The sequence below is a fragment of the Crassostrea angulata genome, chromosome 8 (genome assembly GCF_025612915.1).
Source record: "Crassostrea angulata isolate pt1a10 chromosome 8, ASM2561291v2, whole genome shotgun sequence".
Classification (NCBI taxonomy): domain Eukaryota; kingdom Metazoa; phylum Mollusca; class Bivalvia; order Ostreida; family Ostreidae; genus Magallana; species Magallana angulata.
The window spans coordinates 59622136-59645041 of NC_069118.1; the positions used below are offsets into that span (position 1 = coordinate 59622136).

At 31.2% G+C, this 22906-nt stretch overlaps 3 protein-coding genes across 3 annotated transcripts; 2 read left to right on the top strand and 1 right to left on the bottom strand.

The window, feature by feature from the left end:
* Positions 1-1468: 1468 nt before the first annotated feature.
* LOC128160463 (uncharacterized) lies at positions 1469-4138 on the top strand. Its single transcript, XM_052823787.1, has 4 exons — positions 1469-1518; positions 2600-2712; positions 3312-3459; positions 4093-4138. Exons 1-4 carry the CDS (start codon positions 1484-1486, stop codon positions 4109-4111), a joined length of 315 nt encoding a protein of 104 aa, XP_052679747.1. The 5' UTR covers positions 1469-1483; the 3' UTR covers positions 4112-4138.
* Positions 4139-6841: 2703 nt separating this feature from the next.
* Positions 6842-10708, top strand: LOC128157711 (uncharacterized). Its single transcript, XM_052820315.1, has 5 exons — positions 6842-6989; positions 8328-8407; positions 9545-9650; positions 9840-9943; positions 10132-10708. The coding sequence occupies exons 1-5, from the start codon at positions 6881-6883 to the stop codon at positions 10345-10347; spliced, it is 615 nt and encodes a 204-aa protein (XP_052676275.1). The 5' UTR covers positions 6842-6880; the 3' UTR covers positions 10348-10708.
* Positions 10709-12396: 1688 nt separating this feature from the next.
* On the bottom strand, positions 12397-22509 carry LOC128157710 (uncharacterized). The gene is made up of 8 exons (XM_052820313.1): positions 22124-22509; positions 20150-20219; positions 19985-20042; positions 19638-19768; positions 17947-18284; positions 17467-17573; positions 17069-17150; positions 12397-14727 (listed from the first exon to the last, which is right to left on the bottom strand). The coding sequence occupies exons 2-8, from the start codon at positions 20172-20174 to the stop codon at positions 14029-14031; spliced, it is 1440 nt and encodes a 479-aa protein (XP_052676273.1). The 5' UTR covers positions 20175-20219; positions 22124-22509; the 3' UTR covers positions 12397-14028.
* Between the last annotated feature and the right edge of the window lie 397 nt (positions 22510-22906).

Here is a 22906-nt window from a genome sequence, read left to right on the forward strand (position 1 = left end):
CACCTTTAAAAAGAAATGATCAACATTTCTTCGATTTTAGATATAAAAATTTGCATTTTATTTATGCAGAGTTCTTCAGTTTATAAAGATCAATTTATCATGTATCAAATTATATATATCAAATTACAATCTAAAATTCTTCATCCATTCCTCCTAAGAGATATATACCAAGAATTTGACTTTAACTCGTTGACATTGCGATAAGCGGTCTGCTCCCAATTCAAGTTATTGTCAGCAATATTACATGATATGGAATTATAATTACCTTCCACAGTTCACGATGTAGTAAACAAATGTAACACGTATGTTTGGTAAAGTTAATACGATTTATCAATGCACACAATTCTAAAAGAACGGGTTGAGATCACAGATTTTTTTTATGTTATATAGATATTTTATGTCTACTTTACATAATGTTGAAAATACCCAAAAAACCGATAATCTAAAAAAAAGTACTTCATCAACTATCTCATAATTATATATGTATGCATTTTTTGGCAAAGAACCCTCAAGAGTAACTTCTTTGGTTATGTTTCATCAAATCGATTTTTTTTAAACGCATTAAATTCTATATCTTATACGGGTTTTTTTTCATCTTTTTGTTTGTGTGAGTATCAAGCTCTCCTTAAAATCCAGGCAGCTGCTTTAACCCTTGGGTGATTGAGGTAACAAACAATGAAAGAGATTTGCCGTATGTTAAAATGGCAACGTGACACCTTCAGACGGGGCTCGTACCATTGGCCCCAGTGTCCAAATCAGTCGGTACAATCATATGCATCTGCACCTCTTTTTTTAGTGCTTTAAATAAGGAATAAGGAATCATTCTTTGAGTATTATGAGGTGATAATTTCGGTCGGGGCGTGATCAAATCTATCTCATAATATTCAAAGAATGATTCCTTATTACTTATATTTATATATTTTTAAGCCATCGTACAATTAAATCTTTAATTATAAATAATCAAACCCCGCCGGTGCCTCAATTTGGCGTCATTTGTATTATGGGTTATATAGTACAAAATCGATACGTAGTGTTATCACAGACAAAGACACTGGATGATGTAAATATCAGGAGATAACAAGTTGTTTAGTCAAAAGGAAAGAACTAAAATTGTCAACATATTTCTTTTCTCTGAATTCTTTTCATACATGTACATGTAGTTCATGTTAAAAATAAATCTGCGTAAATATATCGATGATTAAGACAAAATCAAACCTTCGTTTTTTATGTAAATATACACTGGATAGTACTGCATAGCAAATTTATTTGGCAAAAATGGTATCCCCCGCATTAGGCATTTTATTAACAATGACTGCATGTGTACAACTATCTAGTACATATAAACCTATGACATAGATCAGGTTAGATAACAAATGACCGAATAAATTAAAACGGTAATATTGTATAGTGGGCAGCTCTAGACATAGTTCAAGGATAAATACTCAGATAAGACAATTGCTTCATATATAAGACTTTAATCTCCATGCATTTACAGTTCGTTTGTGGATCTGCAATCAGGTAAGATTAATACGTCAATGCAATAATTGAACAATTAAATCAAAACCCAGTTTTAAGTTTCAGTAATAAGATTTGAATAAAAATGTGTATAAGAATCAAGTTTTAAATTAATGAATGTTCATAATATGGTGAACAAACATATTTTCAATTTTTTTGTTTTGTTTCATTTTACATTTTTCATAAACACCTTTTTTTTTACATTGTTCAACGAATTATAAATATAATTTTATTTATATTCAAAACTATATATTAAGGGATGCATTTTTTCTTCAATTGGTTTGATTGTCTTCTTTTAACAACTTGATATGTATTAATATCAGATATAATTTTTATTCTGAAAACGACAACTAAGGTACAATATTCGGAAATGCTTTCGAATCTCCACAAATATTATATAAAGGACTATATTTGTTATGGTCAATCATCATGTCCCCAATTTTAACTTACATGTATTTTTAAATGCTATCTTAAAAAAACAAATCTTCGTGAAACACTATACAGAGGACTTATGTTTAAATAACCATAGTATTAATCATCATTATCCATTAGTTGTTTACCTATGACATCATCTTAAAGAGCCAATTACCGCAATTTTCGCACACAAATTAAATTTAGCTTTTTTTCAATCAATTTTTGCCGTTGAAAGGATGAAGCACAAGTCTGTTTAAGTATATTTTTACGTATTTTTTGTTCATATAATCATACAAATCACACCAAAAATGGAATGGTACTTGTTTCCCAGTCAAAAAGCTTCCGGAGAAAACCCACATTTTTCTCTTAAACATTGAATTATAAAAAAAAACAATCTTTATAACGCCATATTCACATTCTTACGTAACTGTGCTGAATATATTCTCCACATGTTATTTTAATATGATTTTACTATCTTCCACTTTATTTTTAAATCTGGTCATAGAACTTCATTTTTTTTGGGGGGGGGGGGGGGAGAAAATGCACGATACCGCAAATAATACTTTCTTTATACATAGGCAACAATCTGAGGAATAAAAACATATAAAGAAAATTTTGTGAATTGATTTAAGTAATAGTATTGCATATTTTACTTACTTCCTTTCTTCAGAATGAAAGCCGCCTTCATCCTCCTTGTGTGTCTCCCCTTCTTGTTCGCCGGACCGGCGGAGGAAGCCGCGCTTAAGGCGTACAAAAGAATGACTCCTGAAGAAAGGCTTTCAGGTCATTAAACAGATTATATATGTATATCATTTTCTAGCATTCAAACATGACCAAAAACAACGAGTGTGCTCTGATAGAAACTGAAATGGAATCATAACAGCTAGTTGTATATGTTTCAAAATCAGAATTACCGTTTACAAAAGTTAAAGTTTGGCAAACATATTTTATAAAGTGTTACAATCGGTCAATAGGTTCAAATGCCGAGTACCTTTTGAATTAACAGTAAAACCCTTATACATTACGTTTAAAAACAGCTTCTCCCCCTTAATAAAAGCAACATAAAGCAGAGATAATGATATAATAATTGTGTTATGCAACTCAATATCGTTGAGAAAAGAAACTCAAATACAGATTGTATCACAGTTATGCTAATTTTCCATAGGTGCTACCAACCACTGGCACTTCAAGTGAAAAAATGTTTTATCAACAGAGTTTCAATGTTTAATAAGCAAACTGTCCAAAAATCAACTATTTTGTTCAAATTCGCTTGTAATGGAAGCAAAGTAAAGCACTAACAGAACAGATAACAACTTTTATGTATGGATAATTAAACTTGGTATAAATGGAATTATAAAATATTTACATTATTTATATATCAGTCCACCAGGCTGTTGATTCTATCAAGCACTGGTTCGCCAGCCACGGAACTGCTCTCTCTGCTGGATCCTGTAGCATTGTGTGCGCTTCCGCCACCGCTCTGGAAACCATGGGGATGTCAGCTCCAATCTGCGCTGCAGCATGTGCTTTGTATGTACTGATGAAATTTATCATTTATCATACTGTGGTTTCGTCGACATTTATTGAATGCCAATGTCTGTGGCTACCGTTGATTGGTAAATCGACGAATTGAAATTAGATATTCATTTTAGTGCTTTTAGTCATTGAACCTTGTATCAATACATCCATGACAACCAATTCATGTATCCTTCAAACAGTATTTTTAAGAATGTCCATAAGAAGTTATATCTTCGAGAAATGAAGAAACCACAGTGCAATATAATCAAATTCAGGCACACAAAACAGTAAAAAAAAAAAGAATATATCAAAATCGATTACCAATTGTTTAATCTTATTTATAATATTATTTTTAACATTATATATATATATATATATATATATATATATATATATATATATATATATATATATATATATATATATATATATATATATATATATGATTACATGTATCCATTCTACATGTATCTATACATAACCTTGAAATAATAATTTGGATTAGAGTAAAGAATGAATACATCTTCATTTCTATTGAAAACAAACCGATCTTTTCTTAACCAAACCAAATACTACATTGCAAACTTTTTTTGATGTCATATGTATTAAATATTATTTACCAATTATTTGTCTTTTTGTTTTCAGGATCGGACTCATTGGCTAAGAACAAAATAAACAATTACAAAACATTTATTGAGGTTTTGTTTTCCATTTAAAATACAGGAACATTTTATTAGGCACTAGACTTGAAATGGGTCGTATTGTCATATACCCTGCGGGTTTTATCTTCTATTGGTATAATTCTCCACAATATATTTTTATGATGCTATGAATGTACATTCGTGTCTAGTTGACAGCTTGTGTTTTGTGTAAACTTATTGTATTTAAGCAGTTTGGTCAAAATATTTTGAGCATCTAAGATATTCTTACGGTTGCTTAGTTTTGCGGGATGTTTTTTGCATGTTGTAAACTGTTGAAATCCCACTAATATAATGATCACCTGATGAGTAGTGTTGGATCTGTGTCGCACTGAAAAAAAAGGTGTGTAACAACATTATAAAGGTCTGCATGACCTCATTTTGTAACTCTTCGACCAAAAACTCTCGTACCGTGTTTGCCTGTTCTTAATGATCAAAGACCTTTACCCCAATAAGAGAGGTAATCCAGTGCATCATATTAAGTTTGATCTTTTGATATTGTTATATTGACCTACTATTGACGATATCATAAACCCAATACCACTACGTTCTAGTTTTCAATCATCTGCTTCAAATATAAATTGAATTGATAAGTCTTAGTGCAATACGCAATATAAGTATCATGTAATAAAATAGATTGGACACACCTCATTAATATACGAAGTGCTTTATTTCATTGCGAAAACCTTACTAGTTAATGAAATTCTAGCGATAAGAAATAGCGTTGAAAATGTATTAATATCAAAGGCGGAAAATGAAATACATACAAGTCGACCTAACTTACTTAAAGCATGTTACGCACTGTTGTACTGACGAATATCATTAAAAATAGTTGGTTAGTTCACACAAGTTTATAAAACACAACGTCCGTTTAAAAGCGGGGCATCAGACCAACTTTCCTTTATTTTACATTGTACATGTGAGATTTTTATGGCGTCTGTGAAATATTGGTCTTTGTTAATGACAAAAATTGGATTTTTGGCTGCTTTGTGTGGGTTTGTTGGTTTTTTGGGGGTGGGGGGTGGGGGCTACGATATTGTTTATATTTCTTCTTTTCAACTTTGTGACGTGAATATTTCTCCATTCCCGCATTTAGAGGGAAACGTTGTACAAATTTGTGTAATTAAAGGATTTTTTCATGCGGACTGAAGCTTAATGTCTATGGACACTGCATGTTGTACAACTTTACCGTATTATAAATAGAGCTGAAGATAGTTATTGTATGTTGTAAAAGTAAACCCTACCATATATAAAGTTAAATGTATAGAGCTTACATTCAAACGTTTTATCTTTGATAAAAAGGTATTTTTAGAGGAAATGGGCGTACTTGGACGCTTAATTCAACTTTAAATATGCATCGAAATTAAATTCTTTTTAAGGAAATATCTTTTACTTTAAACAATATTATTTACTACAAATTCAAATACATTAACATGGTAATTAAAATTGTAAGACCTGGAAACAAACCATATGGATTATCTTAATCCCTCTCTTGCATACACTGCAAAATAGAGAGGTGTAAACTGAGATGTAAATACAGGGAACGAAAATAGAAAAATGCGTCAAAAATCAAATTTGGAAACACTTTTTAGGGGGTAATGAAAAAAGCCAACAAAATAAAGTATTACATAAAAAGAATATTACAACCATCATAACAGTATCTAGCATAGAGAACCGAGTGTTAATGTTCATACACATCCATACATAAGGAAATTGTTTCCAGTTCTGTGTAGTTTACAGTACGAACATTGATTTTATTTCTTTTTTAATTTTGACTCAATATATGAGCTAACACAACATAAAAGTACCATAGGATTTTTGCCGATTTCTACCTATCATTGTCATAGATATTAATAAGATAAGCTGGCAAATGAAGAAAAGGTATTATTATTGTACAACATTATTCGTGATATTATGGCTGCTGAATCGTTTACTCTCAAGAATAAATCTTTGTGCGGTGTGAAAAATCTGTTCATTGTTAGTTAGATCCGTTGAGTAGTAAGTTAGGATCTGTAAAATTTGCGAGTGTGTTTATTGTTTTATTTCGTATTGTAGCATATTTTGGACAATATAGAAGTAATGATCAGTATTTTACCAGTATCAGTATAGAAAAATATCTTTTGACATTGTATTTATATATTACATTTTGTTGTATTGTATCTGTATCAGAAAAATCTTTTGTTTATATACTGGGGCAATATTTTAAAATAAAAGTATTACAACTTAGTTTCATTTTATCTTTTCTTGATAAATATGAATTTGAATATCATATATAGTTGATTCTTTATACTTCAATAGGTTTTGAATTTTGGTTTATAAAAAAAATATTGATAAGACTATTTTTAATTACTGGTTGATTATTTATAAACTTCAAAATGATATTTAAATGCCAATTTTCTTGAATACGACGCATTTTACGCAAAAAAGATCAACCTAACTGCTCAATTTAAAAGTAAAAGAATATCACTGATTTACAAGAAATTAGAACGCATGATGGATAATGTTCAACAAATAAGAACGATTCGATAAGTCTGTTTAACATGTTTACGTCAATTAAACCGCAAAACAACAAATTCCATTGGTCATGTACATCCATTCATCAATTCATACCTTGTCGTCTAATTCATCTTAGTTAAGGAAAATCCATAATTAAAGCTACTTAAAAGAATTTTGAAACATTTTAAATCTGCAGTCGATGCAGTAATAAAACAAAAGGTTAAAACATTGAAGGAGCCATGTACCTAAGCACATTGGTTTTGTGCCTGTGTGTTTGTGTACCTGTAAGCCTTGCGTGCTACCCCAGTGTCAGACACGATCAACAAACATTCTGTGACTCAAGATATGGTAAGTGATTGTTATTTAAATTTCATAATATGCATAATATGCTAACTACATGTACAACATTGGACCCTAAGGCGATGTACTGCTATATACTGGGATGTATTTTACAAAAGAACTTACTACAAAGTCGTTAATATTAACAGTCTCGTAAAATGACACAAATGACATAAAACCATTTGTTTACAAATATTTCAATTCCCATAATTATATTTTCAAGCTATAAGAATAAATCATTGATTAGTTGATGATTAATTAGCATTCGTTATTTTGGTCTTAAATCGTAAGTTCTTTTGTAAAACGCAGCCCTGTATACTAGTACAGTGTTGTATTTTTAATAATATTTTGCTTATCGAGGCAAAGAACGTATAGTTATTGGATTATGCTAAGACTTTTAAAATTATCTAAGATTACGTTTACTAACGGGTGCAGTCATTTTTAAGAATGAAAAATTATATACCTTTATTACCAAAGGTCATATGCACTCACAGACGCATTCTTTTTTAAGAACAAAATCATGTTGTATTTCTAGTACTGTAGTACTGTAACTCGGTCAACATACATTTTGTGTTAGTTTTCTTTGTTTATTGAAAAGTCCGCCCAAAAATGTAAACCCTTTACATAGATGTTCTAAACAATTGATAAAACATTTAGAGAACAGAAATCAGTGAAACATGAATAATTTTACCATTACTTATCTCAGTAAATATTTAAACATCAAGTTTCAGCTTATTTTTTGAAAATTATTTTCGTATTTTCTTCATCACTGATTCATATTTTACCAATTTTTGAGCATTACAAAAAATAACATGACAAAAGAAGCTTTAGATCACTAATTTTAATAAACTACATGTATATTGTATGTATTATGTGGTTGTTTGTATTTTGCTTGGCTCTTTTGGCTTCTTTATATACTGATATTTCCAGCATTTTCTTCCCTTTCTATATCAATATTTCAAGGTAACTTTTAATTCCATTTAAATTATTTGCTGGGGTGGTTCGTTCCGTTCGTTTATCTATCTCTCTATATAAGTATATTCAAGTACATTTCTTTTTTGGTATCTTTTGTAGTGCCTATATCCTTTCATTATCTATCTTTGTATACAAGAATTCTCAGCGATCTTTCCTCACAATAATATTTTATTGAGGAGGCTAATTTCATTTATTTATTTGTATTTCTATATATGTTTATATCGGTAACTTTCTTTTTATTGTATTTCTTGTGATGCATATATTCTTCCATTTGTCTATCTGTATATCGAGTATACTCTGCTCTCCTTCCTTTTCAGTACATTTATTTATTCATCTAAATACACTTGTATATTTTTGACCTTTCGTTTACAGTATTCGTTGGCGTGGTACAGCGGACAATTGACCTGAGATCTGAACGAGCTTTTCTTGTGACAGTACAGTCAAACCTCAGGGTACAGCCATCAAAATTTTATCTGTTAGATAATCGTTGTTTTCTAAAATTAAAGCAATATGAACTGTATCTGTGTGTCATTTTAATTTTATATTGCTATAAAACTTATTAGTATGCTTAGTTTGCATGTAACGTAAGGTATCCGATCCATATTAGGACCAAATTTTTCCAACCTTGAATAATCATCATGTATTTTTAAAAATACTTTGATATTCATTTAAAGGATTTATGAGTAGAAAAAGATTTACCAAGAGAAATTTCAAAAAATTTATTAACTAGTAAGCAGTAATTAATTAATGAAGATCGCATTAAGGTCTATGGAGACAAGCACATTTTTTTAGATAAAAAAAAGTAATTACTAGGAGTATTAAAAATTCTTTGGTGGAAAGTTGTATTTTATCAATTGGAATACAAGAACTATTGAAAATAAATTTTATACCGTGTAGATTTTTTTAGAATTAATTTTTATAGAATAAAAGCAAAGAGGGACAACTCTTCAAAAAAGGAACAGGTAATTAATAAGGACACATTCCACACTTACATATTGATACTTAAATAGGAACATTATGTTTAAGTATACTGAGTGTTAAGCACATACATATCTGTTATGCACCCAGATTCATTGAATCTGAGGCCATTATGGATCCGATACCTAAAACTTTTACGATAAACAAGATTTGAAAAATAATCATTATTTTTTGTCAGTAGAAAGATTCCTCTTCTTAGGAATATATAGCAGTTCAATTTTTTAAGAGGACGACAATAATTCAATTTTTCTTCAACTGAGGCTTCAAAATGACTTTTACCACAAAAATAAGTCTAACAGATGATAAAAAAGCACGTGATATTTTTTTTTCATTTTAGTAGAAAATCACATTAATTTTTGTCCAACAAAAATTTCAGCAGGAAAATTTCAGCTCATATTGCTTTAACAAATTGCATGTTGATATTCATTCAAGAGACTTTTTTTATATCCAGATATAACTAATAGCCGAGAATACTTTATCACTTGGAAATGTTTTACTCAAATTAATTATATTTCACCACAGGAAAGATACAATGTATAAAACGATGTGTCAACAAGCAATGATAAGATAAGATTGTTAACCATTGTGTCTCTGTCTTGATTTTATTTCAGGGAACAGTTAGATATCCAGGATCTTCCATATTCGTGTTTGGCTTCGGGAGACAAAACTCTTGTGGACCCACAGTGTTGCAAAATGGACAACGGTATATTTTATACGGTACGTATTTCTTTACAGTTTTGCCCGTTTCATGTTATTCATTGAAAGAATATATACATTTTTTTTCTCTTGCAAAAATATCGCTTGTATATTAAAAAACATTGTTCATTAGAAATTAGGATGCTAATCTAGAAATACCTATTTGCTTGAATTTATACATTCATGTTTATTAATATCATCATATTGTAGGCAGCAATGATGTTCTAGAGCCAAGAAAAATTAGTTTGGTACACCACGAATTTCTTTCTACCTACAACATCAACAAACTGCGAAATTATGATTGCTCTTGTAGAGTATGTATTTATATCAAATTTCAATTTTTATCTATTTTAGTCTCTTTTTAACATTTAATTAACTTTACGCGAAAAAAAAATCATTTTTTTTCCTTTTGATTTATTTAGCTTAATACAACAGGTCTACAAATGAAATCTATTTTTAGTTGATATGTTATGAATAACAACATCTGTATTTGTTTGACAAGATCGCCATAGGTAATCGACGATTGAGTGATCTTAATCCTGTCAACATCCAAGTCCCCCAGAATGGAGTTTCACCACGAGATCAATGTATTGTAGTGCATGACAGCTGGAGCTGCGCCTTTAGAACCGGATTTTGCGCAAGAAGACTAACTCCTTATGGACGCATCTGTACATACCAAGTGCCTTTGTCAAATTGTGTTGATATAAACCTCGCTTAGATATTCGGTACCAAATTGTGACCCGTTTAGATTATAAATTGATAATATGCATAATGTTGACTATTGTTTTGTGTTACAGTACTATATACTTTTTGAAGGTCTTCTTTATCATGTTTTCTACTGCGTATTTCATTCGTTAGTATCAGACTCATTTGATTTGTTATCAAAGAAATGCAAACACAAGGAGAGGAAAAACACAAACATCAGCCGATGAAATGATATTTGTTTTGATTATTTTAACCGCTATCATGAGCTGGTACATTTGTAAATTGATATGACAGGGGTCACTGGTAATTGTCATTTTACTATTCTAACGTTCAACAGCAAAATACAGTGAGCTTTCCGGGTTTCTTTTTTTTTAACTTTTTTTACGTATACATTGGTCTTGTGACCAGGTGGATTGCAGCTGGACTCAGTCAATAATGTTAGAACACATGGTCGTTTTGAAATCGCATGATTTTAATTAATCTCACACCGAAAAAAAACGTAAAGGAACAAAATCATGCATTTCCTCATCAACAGGAACATAAAATCTGATAAAATTAACGAAAGCTAGAAATAATAAAGAAAACTAGAGCAAAGCTCGTTGCAAAGCAATGAGTGGGTCTTCCGTTAATGTCGAAAGTAAACCTGCTAGAAATTCCTCTTAGAAGCAGAGTTCTTTAACCAATAAACATAAGAAACTTAAACAAAAAGAAAAAAAGGAAAATTATTCTTGGTTCAAGTTAACAAAATCCGAATAATTTAAGTGCGAATTAACAAACATATTGCCGATTTCAAGAACGACTACGCAAATAAAAATCCGAATGTGTTTAAGAACGATTTAACAACTATCGAATTATTTTAGGTACAAGTTAATTGAACTTTGAACATAACACTATTTTCTTTACCAAGAATGCGGAATCAAAATTTCCGGAGAAATCAATTTTAAAACCCCATTATCTCTGTAGTGCATCGTTCGATTTTTAAAAAGATTTCAGCGTAAGTTTCAGATTACAAAGTTCTTTGTTTTTTGTTTAATCATTTATTATCAAATAATCGCTCAAGAAATTGTTATTATGGTCCCTAATTTGAGGGGTCAGCCCTTTTTTTATATCAAATATAATGTAGCACAAATATACCTTAGGTATAGTACTGTATAGTTAAACAGCTGTACATTTTTGCCTCTATAATTAAAAACAAATCATTTTTCAGTAAGGAGTACTTGTAAGAAGACTTTAGTGCCCCCTTAACCTCTCATTTGAGGAACCAGTCCCTTTGTCTTGAAATCAAATTAAAGGTCTTGCAAATATAACCATATTTTGTTCACAAGTGTTCACGAATTGTTAACTGTTATCGATAACTGTTATCGAGATATCTGAACAAATGGGTTTTAGGGGCCGAACCTTCAACTCCTTAATGGGGATCATCAACAGAAATATTTAAGAAGCATATTGTACAGAACATTTTTTTGAGCAACTTTTGATTTTTATTGCTTTTCAAAATGTTTCTCCTTTTTCAGATATTAATGACCAAAGTTTTTAACTTTTAGCCCTTGAAACTCCTTATTACGTAATATATGACTTAGATATGGTACTGTATAGATAACAGCTGTACAATGGACATTTTTTTGCTTCTGCAATTGATAACAAATTATTGTTTAGCAAAAGAGTTATTGTAAGAAGACTTTAGAGCCATCTTGGCCCCTAATTTTAGGAGCCATGTCCTTTTTTTTGATATCAACTAAACGCCCGTGAAATGCGAAACAACTTTTGCTTTACATGTTTAAACATAATATTTATACGTGAAAAGATATTACAGAAAATGTGCGAAAATTTCGTGAAAATAGTAAGTGCTAATTTTCAGGTTCAGGCTTCAATGTCTTAAGCAATTTTTCTTATTTGAAAGCATGGGGTTACATCTACAGACATTCATCTACAAACCCTGAAAATTTGAAGCTTCTATCGCGATTAGTTTTGGAGGAGATGCGTGGACAAAATGAGGTTTCGGAGTACAAAATGTAAAACAACATTTTAACAGCTTACTCTGATTGCCACAAAAACTAAATCAAACAACTTGAACATTTTATAAAAGATTTCATGCAAACTTAAAGTGCACATCAGATTTCCAAATAAACAAAGATTAGATATATTACATACATATAAATCACATAAACCAACAGGTAAATCACAATTAAAAATAAACATGAAACTTTTTGGCAAAATGTTCAAGCAAAAAAATACAATGCAAAGAAATTGAAAAATACGAAATAAGCAAACCCTGGCCATTCCCATTTCTCAGTAATAGTTTAAACTACTACACAGACCGTCCTTATGTAAACTTCCTTGCACACAATTGTAGGCCTTTTTATTCCCTAAAGGACCACGTTTAAAATGACTAACAGTAGCTCCAAAATATTTATCGCTTAAAACTATTTTAATTGTCTGTATTTTGTTGATATTAATATTATATAAGGTCAGGGGGCAAATTTTGGAGTTATAATCTCAACTTTTCCGATTATATTGCTCAAGAAAGTTTAAAAAAGAAAATGACAAAAATTTGTCCGAATATCCTGTTTCCATAAAAATCTACCTTTGTTAAAGCATATCGTCCTCAAGTAAACAAAACATGGGTATAAATATCAATATATGTTTATATCATTGTTATTTTGTGTTGTTAAATCAATTTTGGACTTGAGGTATTACACTTTTGAGAAATATTATTTTTAAAATCGCAAACCCTGAGTAAACGTAATCGTCTATTTTTTTTATAGGTCCGTGTTGCTCTGCTTTGAATTTTTATTTTGCTTTATGGATTTTTGAGATGGTCGACAATTTGTTATTCTTCATACTAACATTTCAATACAAACAGGAATTTCGAAAAGAAATTGCTTGTCATAACATCTTTGATACCATAAAAACCTTAAATGGCTCAAAAGACTGTGCTTAAAAACGTTAAAAAATTAAATGGTGAATTTCAGATTGTAATTTTATTTGGAACCTACATCGGTACTTAAAAAATTAACATTTATGTGGTGGTAACAAACAGTGTTAAAAACCAAAAGTCTAAAGGAAAAATACAAAACAGAGCAGAGCAAACTCGGACTTCTAAAAACGTAGAGGCACGATCATGTGTAAGCATCATCTGCGGACACGTCACACCCGCTGTGTGTTCTTTGGCATAATCAGGAAAAACGGAAATTCCGTTGACAATTAGGTGATTAATTTTGGTCTAACTATAAAACGAAACACAAATTCAAATTGGGGCAACACGGACCTCCAAAAAAATAGAGGTAGGATCAGGTGCTTTGGAGGAGTGAGCATCCTCTGCTGACCGGTCACACCCGCCGTGTGTTCCTTGCTTAAAAACATTAATCATACATATATGTCTCAGATTTTACGAAATCAGTGAAACAATCCTACGTGATTACTACCATTCATTTAAGAAGATTATCTGACCAAAGTAATTTTGAGACATCATTATATATTTCCTTATGAACGATCGTTGTATCAAGACGCACGAATTACTCATATTCTGAACCTTATTATATAAACAATATTTTTTCTTAAATAATTCATATCAAAAATTTTAATGGAGATCTTATGATAAATGCGTTGACTAGATATCTCAATCATTCCGATATTAAAAGAAATATAATTCATTTCTCAGTTGTCAAATAACACTCTCTGGATTTATCTATTACTACATGTATATTGCTGACGTATCATCTTTATCCTGAGACACTATTTCAGACAAAATAAGTGTGTTGTATTCATTACACACACTATTTGTTTCTGTATAAACGTCATCATCCGTACAGCTGCTTTTAATATGACCACTGTCAGCGTTGTTTGCGTCATTCATGACATCATCTTCAAGAGGGTTATCATTAAATTTGCCGATCGCAATTTTAGCATCTGTTATGTCTGGATCATCTCTAACATTGTTGTTCCTTTTATCCATCTTATTGCTGGTTGCATTCAACAATCCATCGCTGTAAGAACAATCCTTGGCATACTTATTTTGCGAACCACAAATGTTGGTAGTGGTTGCACCAGTACTGCTGTTGTTTTGGTTTTCAATACTATCATGGGTATGATCGTGAGCATCATGGTTGTCCGCACAGTCTTTGTTATTCTCTAATACAAAATAAGTGTCCGTTTGCTCAATGAATGTTATCTGAGTTGCTGAACTCTGATCTTCACAGCCTGAAGATGACATCCGAGCATCAGATTCGGAGTGGCAATTTGAGATATGTACAATCGTTTTGTCTTCTTCGATGCCGAAATAATGATCAGGTAAAGTTTCTCTCAGTTGCTCTTTGTTTAGAGTTTGAGCTTTGTGGACTACTTTTTTCGGACGTGTTAAGCGGCAATGTGCCTCGCAATCTCTATAAATTGGCTAAAAAAAAATCATAAAACAAACAATTAATTCACACTGAAAACTTGTTGATTATAACCACTGCCGTTTATCCGCGCCAGTAGTGACGCGTTTGGATAAGGTGAAAATGGCGGCTCCGTTTGGTTCTTGATAAGTTTTTGTGTTATTTAATGCTTACATTGTTTACTTTTACATTAAAAATATCGTCAAATCTATTTAAAAGCAAATTAAATCTTTAAAGATCTACGAAGATTATGTTAAGATTATGTAAATAAGCAGTTAATGTCGATTAATTTTGAACAACGGAACAGGTTTGGATGACCTTGTTTTCAAAATAGGAACGGTTTCTATACGCATCTGGTACGGTTTGGATGTTGTTAATATGTTGTTATCCCTAAAAAGAACAGAGGAGAGTGTCAGGCTCGGCACGTTTATTTAGTAGCAGGCACACATATTATTCAGAATGCTCTCGATTCCATAATTCCGGGAAGTAGTCTGAGTTATCTCCCATGAAACATTAAAATGAATATAATGGGGTACCTGCAAACGACCTTACAGTACTACAATGTGAGTGCAAACAGTTCTTTTAGTTATCCCCTCGCGAAGGGGATATAACATAGCTGCTGTGCTATATACATGCCCTCACTGCAAATCGTGCTTTCAATATTATGGAGATCGTCATGTGATAGACATATGAAGTCACATTGTTTTAAACATACACAATTATAAATATAATTTCAGAATAACTAAAAATACACATCATATAGTCGCTTGCCATAAAAGTAGTAGATAGTTGTCTGTAAAGGTGTTTATATGATGTATTGCTTTTTAGGTTAAAAGTGAAAAACCTTTTTTTACATTGTTTTATATAGTTTAATTGTGTTTCTCAAGTTTAAACACATATTTTCTTTATAATTTAAAATTAAAGAACGCATTTTTTAAAGATGTTAGTAAAAAAATTTGATTTAACTATACATACATTTTCAGGGGTTTTTTTTTCATGTGATAACACAAACGTTTTAATTTTGTATACTACATTGTATATTCAGTCCAATAAATTCAAATGACGTATAATTGAGATGCAAGTGGGGTTAGCTTATTTGTATTCAAATATTTCATCGTACAATTGCTGTGAATTAAATTAATATCAGTAATGTGGAATCATTCTTTGGATACTGTGAGGTGATAATTTCACTTCGGGCTTTATTGGATTTGACCACGCCCCGACCAAAATTATCAATTATATACTAAATATACCATTTTATCAGAAGAAAAAAACATGCTTGTCTACAGAAATGAAGAAATGAACTTAGTCATCCAGCTTTAGTCCCCTTCGAACATGTGGAAAGATTTTTGTTTCATCACGTTTATGAAACTGTCGGACAGGAAAGAAAATTTCACCGTTTGTATATTAAGTTCTTTTGATCGTTTGCATGCTGTATAATTGAATGGTCAATTATTTTTTAAAAAGATGTATCTTCGGTTGCACACCGATAAAATGCAAACTGCTCCATTTATGTCTAAAATATCAAAAATGCTATATCTTTGAATTATTCAAACTGTACCATTTGCACAATTTATATTTTAGCATCCAAACCGGAATAATTTTATCATCCATACCGTACTACTTCTTTAACAACTGCATGAAGTTATTGCTATTTTTATACATTTTAATGTACATGTACTAGTATTAAAAAGATATTGAAATGATTTCATTTGGTTAGTGTAGTGTTTTAAATTAATTTTGGCTGCTTCAGATTTTTAGTAGGTGTTATATTATCTACGTTATCTCGAAATATAAATTGGTATTTGCGTTTAAATGACACGTTAACGATTGATATTCAAATAAACAAGTCGTTATTATTTACGATGAACAAAAATAACGCACACTTTTTTCAACTGCAAAACCTTCCGAAAAATATGAATGATTATTATAATATCTTAATTAATATTTACCTCGTTGTCGATAGAAAAAAGGACACAACACTCATTGTTTTGGAAGTGGATATGCCATTTTCACGTTATTCAAACATGTCACTACCGGCGCAGATACACGACAGTGATAACAATAGACACGGATCCGTATGACATTGATGTATATATATATATATATATATATATATATATATATATATATATATATATATATATATATATATATATATAATTATATATATATATATATATATATATATATATATATAAAACACCAAATGATTTTCATCATAAAGTTACTGACCTATAAAATAACTACAAACCAGCAAACTTACTGCTTACTGCATAAGGCACATAAAAATAGCCAAAATTAACTTTGTCTTTTCTGATGTTGTGCATATCTTTAAATGTGATGTTTATTACTTACAATCATTTCATACTCATCGATATCCTCATAAACAGTGGACATCTTTTTTTTGTTTTTCTTTCTTTTATATTGTTCTTTTCTCCTAAAAAAAATAAAAAATAAGTAACACATTTCATTTATGTATTTCAAAATGAACTACACTGTCAACTTTAGAATAAAATAAAATGATTGCTATTTGGACTTAATATGATATATATATAATGATTTATTAAACTCAGAAGTTAGTGCATTTTTTTCAATTTGACTCATGGGATTCTACCTTAACATAATTATGCAATTGTTTGGTTATAGAGAGAAGGGAAATAAGGGCCATATGTGCCATTTGAGTGCGATGATTTTAAATGTACCTACAAAAGTACATGTGCTAGAATGACCTTCCATATGATAATTGCCTATACCTTTGTTGGTAGGAGTTGTATAACCAGACTAATAGGAGAATCAAAGCGGAAGTGAGGAATCCCAGAGCAACACCACCTGCGAACCATCCGGCGTTCGTAACTGTACCCTATTAATAGAAACCTTTCATTTATAATTACTTGTTTACTGGGATATATAGTAATGGTTCAAGGACAGATCGAGGACATGTTTGTGTTGTTATAGGACACAGAACAAAGTAAACATCTTGGTGATGACTAATTTAACAAATGCTGAACGTTTTCGTTCTTGTGTCACCAATTATTCAAAAAATATATTGATCCAAATGAATAATCTAAACACACGTTATAAGAATATTATTGTGTTTTTCCTCTGAATAAGTGATGATTATGATTTATTTATTTTCTGTCTTTACTCGCAGTTGCACTACATTCAATGTGTCAACCAACTAAATTCATGACTGATTTTTATGGGGTGTATTTTGAACCCAATCAGTTGCTTACATTACTTGTGTTTGTGCTGACATTAAACCCGTATGCACTCTGTGTAGATGCGCTGACGGTGTTGGTGGTAGCACTTTCTGTAGACATCAGACGATGCGTAACATATACAGAGCAACTAATGACATCCCCACCTTCGCCATTTCCCAAAATCTGTTTTAACTTGGCGCTAAGATGTTTCTCAATCGACTGTTTCTGCAAGCAAATTTCATTGAGTCCTCCCGGAACCGGTTGGTCTCGTTCCTCCGAAAAACACAATGATAAGTGTTTGGTTGTGTTCCGTACTATAACTCTTAGGTTTGATACTCTGCTGATTTCCTGGAAAAATGTCTTCACTGTTGCTGTATTACAGAAAAAAGTAATATAGCAGGTGATGGAAGCAGGCAATGTGCCCATATTCCAATATGGGGGAATGTAACATTAATACATGATATATAAAAATATTCAGTTTTAGAAGACAAGTGCTGGTATTGTAGTTAATACTTAAATTCAATTAAGGAAAGATATGGCATATAAGGTTGCAGTGTAAACACAGGTTTTGATGTCCAGCGAAGATCAGAGGTATTTTTCGATATTAATGCAATGAATAAAAATGTGTTAAATGAAATGGCTAAATACACGAAAAATTTAATAGTTTAATATGTTTTATAGTATATTACATGTACTTAAACTCACTCGTAAAGTTTCTTATAGTACAATGTAAAATTCAGTCTCAATATTGATGTAGAAAACTGTATACCCGATGTTCACCTCAACTCTACACAAAAATGTAAACGGTGTATACATTTTTGGAAAGTCAAGCGTGCCCTTTTTGTTAATAATTTAAGTTGATCACTTTGTGGGGGGGGGGGGGGGGGGGCGTAATCAAATAAGACCAAATGAACTTAAAGAATATTACATGAATAGTATGATCCCTTATTACTTATATCTACATTTTTTTCAGCAATTGTCAATTAGACATAAAATAATTGATATCTTGTCGGTTTTCTTTTTGTAAAATTATGCTAACCCCGCTTACGTCGCTATCATACGTCATCGATAAACAGTATTGAACTCACTGTTATATGTACAGCGCTAAATAACTCGTAGTGTTATTGAAGACAGGATACTGAAAAATGTTAAAACAAAGTACATTTTCATGAATAAGACCGGAAAAAACGTTTCACATTTATTTACATTTATGAAAGCAGATCATTGAGAAAATAAAAATGAGAGATATTGAAAATGAATTTTATAAACTGCTAAATATGGTCGTAACTTAAAAAATCGTTTAAAAGAGATGTTGTTTTTTTTATCTCTGGGGTATTTTTAGGGGATGGCGTTTTAACTCGCAAGCGGTTTCGCTTCGTCCTTAATTTGCCAAGACCCAATTGTATTACAAAAAGGATACTATTTGATACCTTTGAAATCAAGTTTTAAATTTGTCCGCGCTGACAACGAGGACGAAAGAGACCAATAAAAACAAGTTGGATAATTCAGTTGTTATATGTCAAAGTGAAATAAACCACTTGTCTAATGAATTTAAATTTACGCAAATTGTGTCCCTTTTATGCTTATCTCCTAAATATATTAACTTAAACGATGTTTCTAGATAATGAAAGAAATTAAACATTATATTAAAACAGTCATATATATATTTTTTTAAAGGTAATGGATTAGATCTGGTTGGTAAGAAAAAAAACAAGACTGATTACCATTGCGACAGCTGGCATTGAGTTCATGTTTATTGGATGGATGTGATACATAGTCAGCGAGTGTTTTATTGAATTCTTTAAAATAAGTTCCTATAATTTCCAGTCCTTTCATGATAATTTCTTCATTGGATCTGTCAAATAATCAATAAATGCTTTACAAATTTAAAAGAGGGCAAGTATTTCAAAATATATAAAAAATATTACTTGTTTGACTACAAAACAGCATATTTTGTTAAGATATTAATAAAACAAAATGTTCCTTTTAACACATTGCGTAAACTATTCATGTTCTAGGTGATCCTATACCTTCTGTTTGTTTTATGCTTAGTAAGAAAATAATGAAATACCTATCATATAATTTCTCAGTTGTTATCTCGCTCATCATTGTCTGAAGAACAAGGATTGCTGTAAAAATATTAAAGTTATTACATGTACAGCTCAGGATAACAAGATGATAACTCAAATCATACTCATCATATACACAGGAGATAAGTGGTATGTGCAATACTCACTGAAGCACCAATATGACAGGTTCATTTTCTCAGGATATTTTCTATAGGATGTCTAGGTTTCAAAATGTCACTGAAAAAATCGCCATTCTGTAGTGATTGAAACAATTAGATAACTGTTCAATGACATGCAATATGTTTTAAACTTGTTGCATGAAATTTATATATGGTAAGAAAGCTGCACATCTTTTACAAATTTCGTACAATTCAATTCTGCAGGATATTATTTGTCGTTTTGTTTTGTTTTCAAAAAAGTAAATGTTGGTTTAAACGTACGCCTGTCACACTTCGGTTGCGTCCTCAAGGCCATTCTGCTGCGTTCAGCTGTTGCTAAGATTATTGCACTCTCGCGGCGTTTATTTAACGTTCATAAGCATTTATAGTGCGCCTGCACGGCGTGTCAAGCTGTCAGCCAGACCACAGAAACTTAAACACTGGCTGTTGTACAATAGCAGGCAATAGAGTATTCTCAAACTTGATGTGAATTAATATGTAAATGTAGCATTTGCAATATATTTCAATTATGGAATCTATGCCATTTTGTTCTGATTTCAATAGCCCTTCTGTTTTCTTACAATTAATAAATTACATATATGTAGACATATCTACTAAGTTATTTCGTCTTTCACAAAGTACTGTATACATGGTATTTTTGCCCTGTGATATTTTTGCCCTTTTACAATTACAAACGATTTCGCCTCGTCTTGACTTTGTCCAGATGCAGTTATCTTAACAAAGATATTATTTTCATTATAGATTTCGCCCAGTCTTTTATTCTCCCTCTGACAACGAGGGTGAAAGAAGCGAAAAAAACGGGGGTGAATTTTTCACTGTATAAAGTATTTATAAATTAGCTAATTTTTAATTACATTAAACCCTATTTCATTATAACAAACAAACAGTGTTTTTATATTTTAATTACTAGTTTTTAAGTTCAAAATTCGTGTTGGTTTCCTGTACAATTGAACAAGTTGATATCTATATACCAATATGGAAAGAACGTCTTTCGCACGTATTCCGGTGGCAGGGGACAGTTTTTTTTATCCAATTCATTGTAGCCAAGGGAAACATGCCTTCTAGACTATGTAACTAGAATTTCCTCAGTTCCCATTCAGCACAAATACCTTTAATTTACTCTTTATAAGGCCAATCACCAATTTCTGAAGAAAATTACTAATCAAAACCTGTAAAATTCTTTACATACTGGTTTTTATGAGATTTTGACCTTTTCATATTTTGCTTGTTCATGATTTTTCAGCTTTTTAGACCTCCCCAAGCTAATTCCCTACAAAGGGTTGACCTTGCGTACCGCGTGCATGCTGCACTATCACATGTCAGAAACATACCGGTGTATAGTTTACAATGTTCCATCCACCTACTTTTCGTGCTATTTTACCTCCCGTCTGTAAATTGCAATTTCACTGTGTAAAGTCAGCACAACAGTCAAAGCCGCAGGTTTCGCATTTTACTTCTGATTTGCATGTACCTAACATATTGCATATCAATTTCAACAAGAGACACCCCTCTAACTAATGATAATCATTAAAAATCAATTCATGAATTTTAGCAACACTCATAAGCCTTCAAGTACAGCAACTCTCAATTTTACAAAAAATATTGACGGGTACTTTATTCGAAACTGTCCCTTGCTACCTCAACGAGCAGATTACGCCGTAAAGACAAGGTAAAAACTCGTACAACGTCATGATCAGTCAATCGCCAAGTAGAACTCAGTAAAACGCAGTGAGAGCTCTGTAAGAACACCTCGGTCGCCGTCAAGACGTCGAAACATCTTTACTTGTAAACATTTCAAATAAAGTAGTACATTTTTTTCTGAATTTTTCCGGCGATCCCACGGCGATTCCAAGAATCCGTGAACACGCCGCGGAAATGCAACTTGATGTGACAGGGCTTTACATGGAAAGCTTTGATAACTTTAAGATTTTAGTTATTTAAGTAAAAAAAAATCTTACTTACATTTTCTGAAGAGGAAGTTTTGTTACATGTTCACCATAATCTACTTTTTTTCATAATTTTCACAGTTCATTCCTATGTTCAGCTAATACAAATATGATAGTGTATTAAAATGGTAGTAGTTATTTACGAATTGCCCCTAAAAAACATTATCGGAGAATACGGAAGTTTGCTTCCTGTACTGATCAATTTCCGTCTGTTATGTGCATGCACTATTTGTAGCTTCTTCCGCATGAACTGCATTTTGAAACAAAATCGTATATTGTATATTATGCAAGACCGTTATGCTGGTAAATTTATTTGTTTTAAAGGCGTGACCATTTTCTAACTAAGCCCGATGAAGACCACTGTAAATAATCACAAGATATGCTTATAGTTCTACAACAAGCTGATTGTTGCCAGCTTAGTTAACGTTTTTTTCTTTTCTTTTTTTATACGTGAAGCAAACTTGTTTTGTGCATGGAAAAACCGAAAAAAGTGCTTCCTATATAATACATTTGTTTCCTTTTTTTTTTTTTTTTTACAAAACATTAAAATCACAAGTCATAATTAATTTATTTGATACATGTACTTAATATGTACGTAAATTATTACATTAGTTACACATTACTTGAATAATAAACAAGTCGAGAATATAGATTAAATGTTGTGAAAATATAATTTCGTTTGTGAAATCAATATTCTTCTTTCTAATTTCTTTGGTCGTAAGCAATGTATGGACAGTTAATTATGGAGATAAGGGTTGTTAAAGGCAATATCACGTCAACTAGTGAAGGTCTTTTGGTG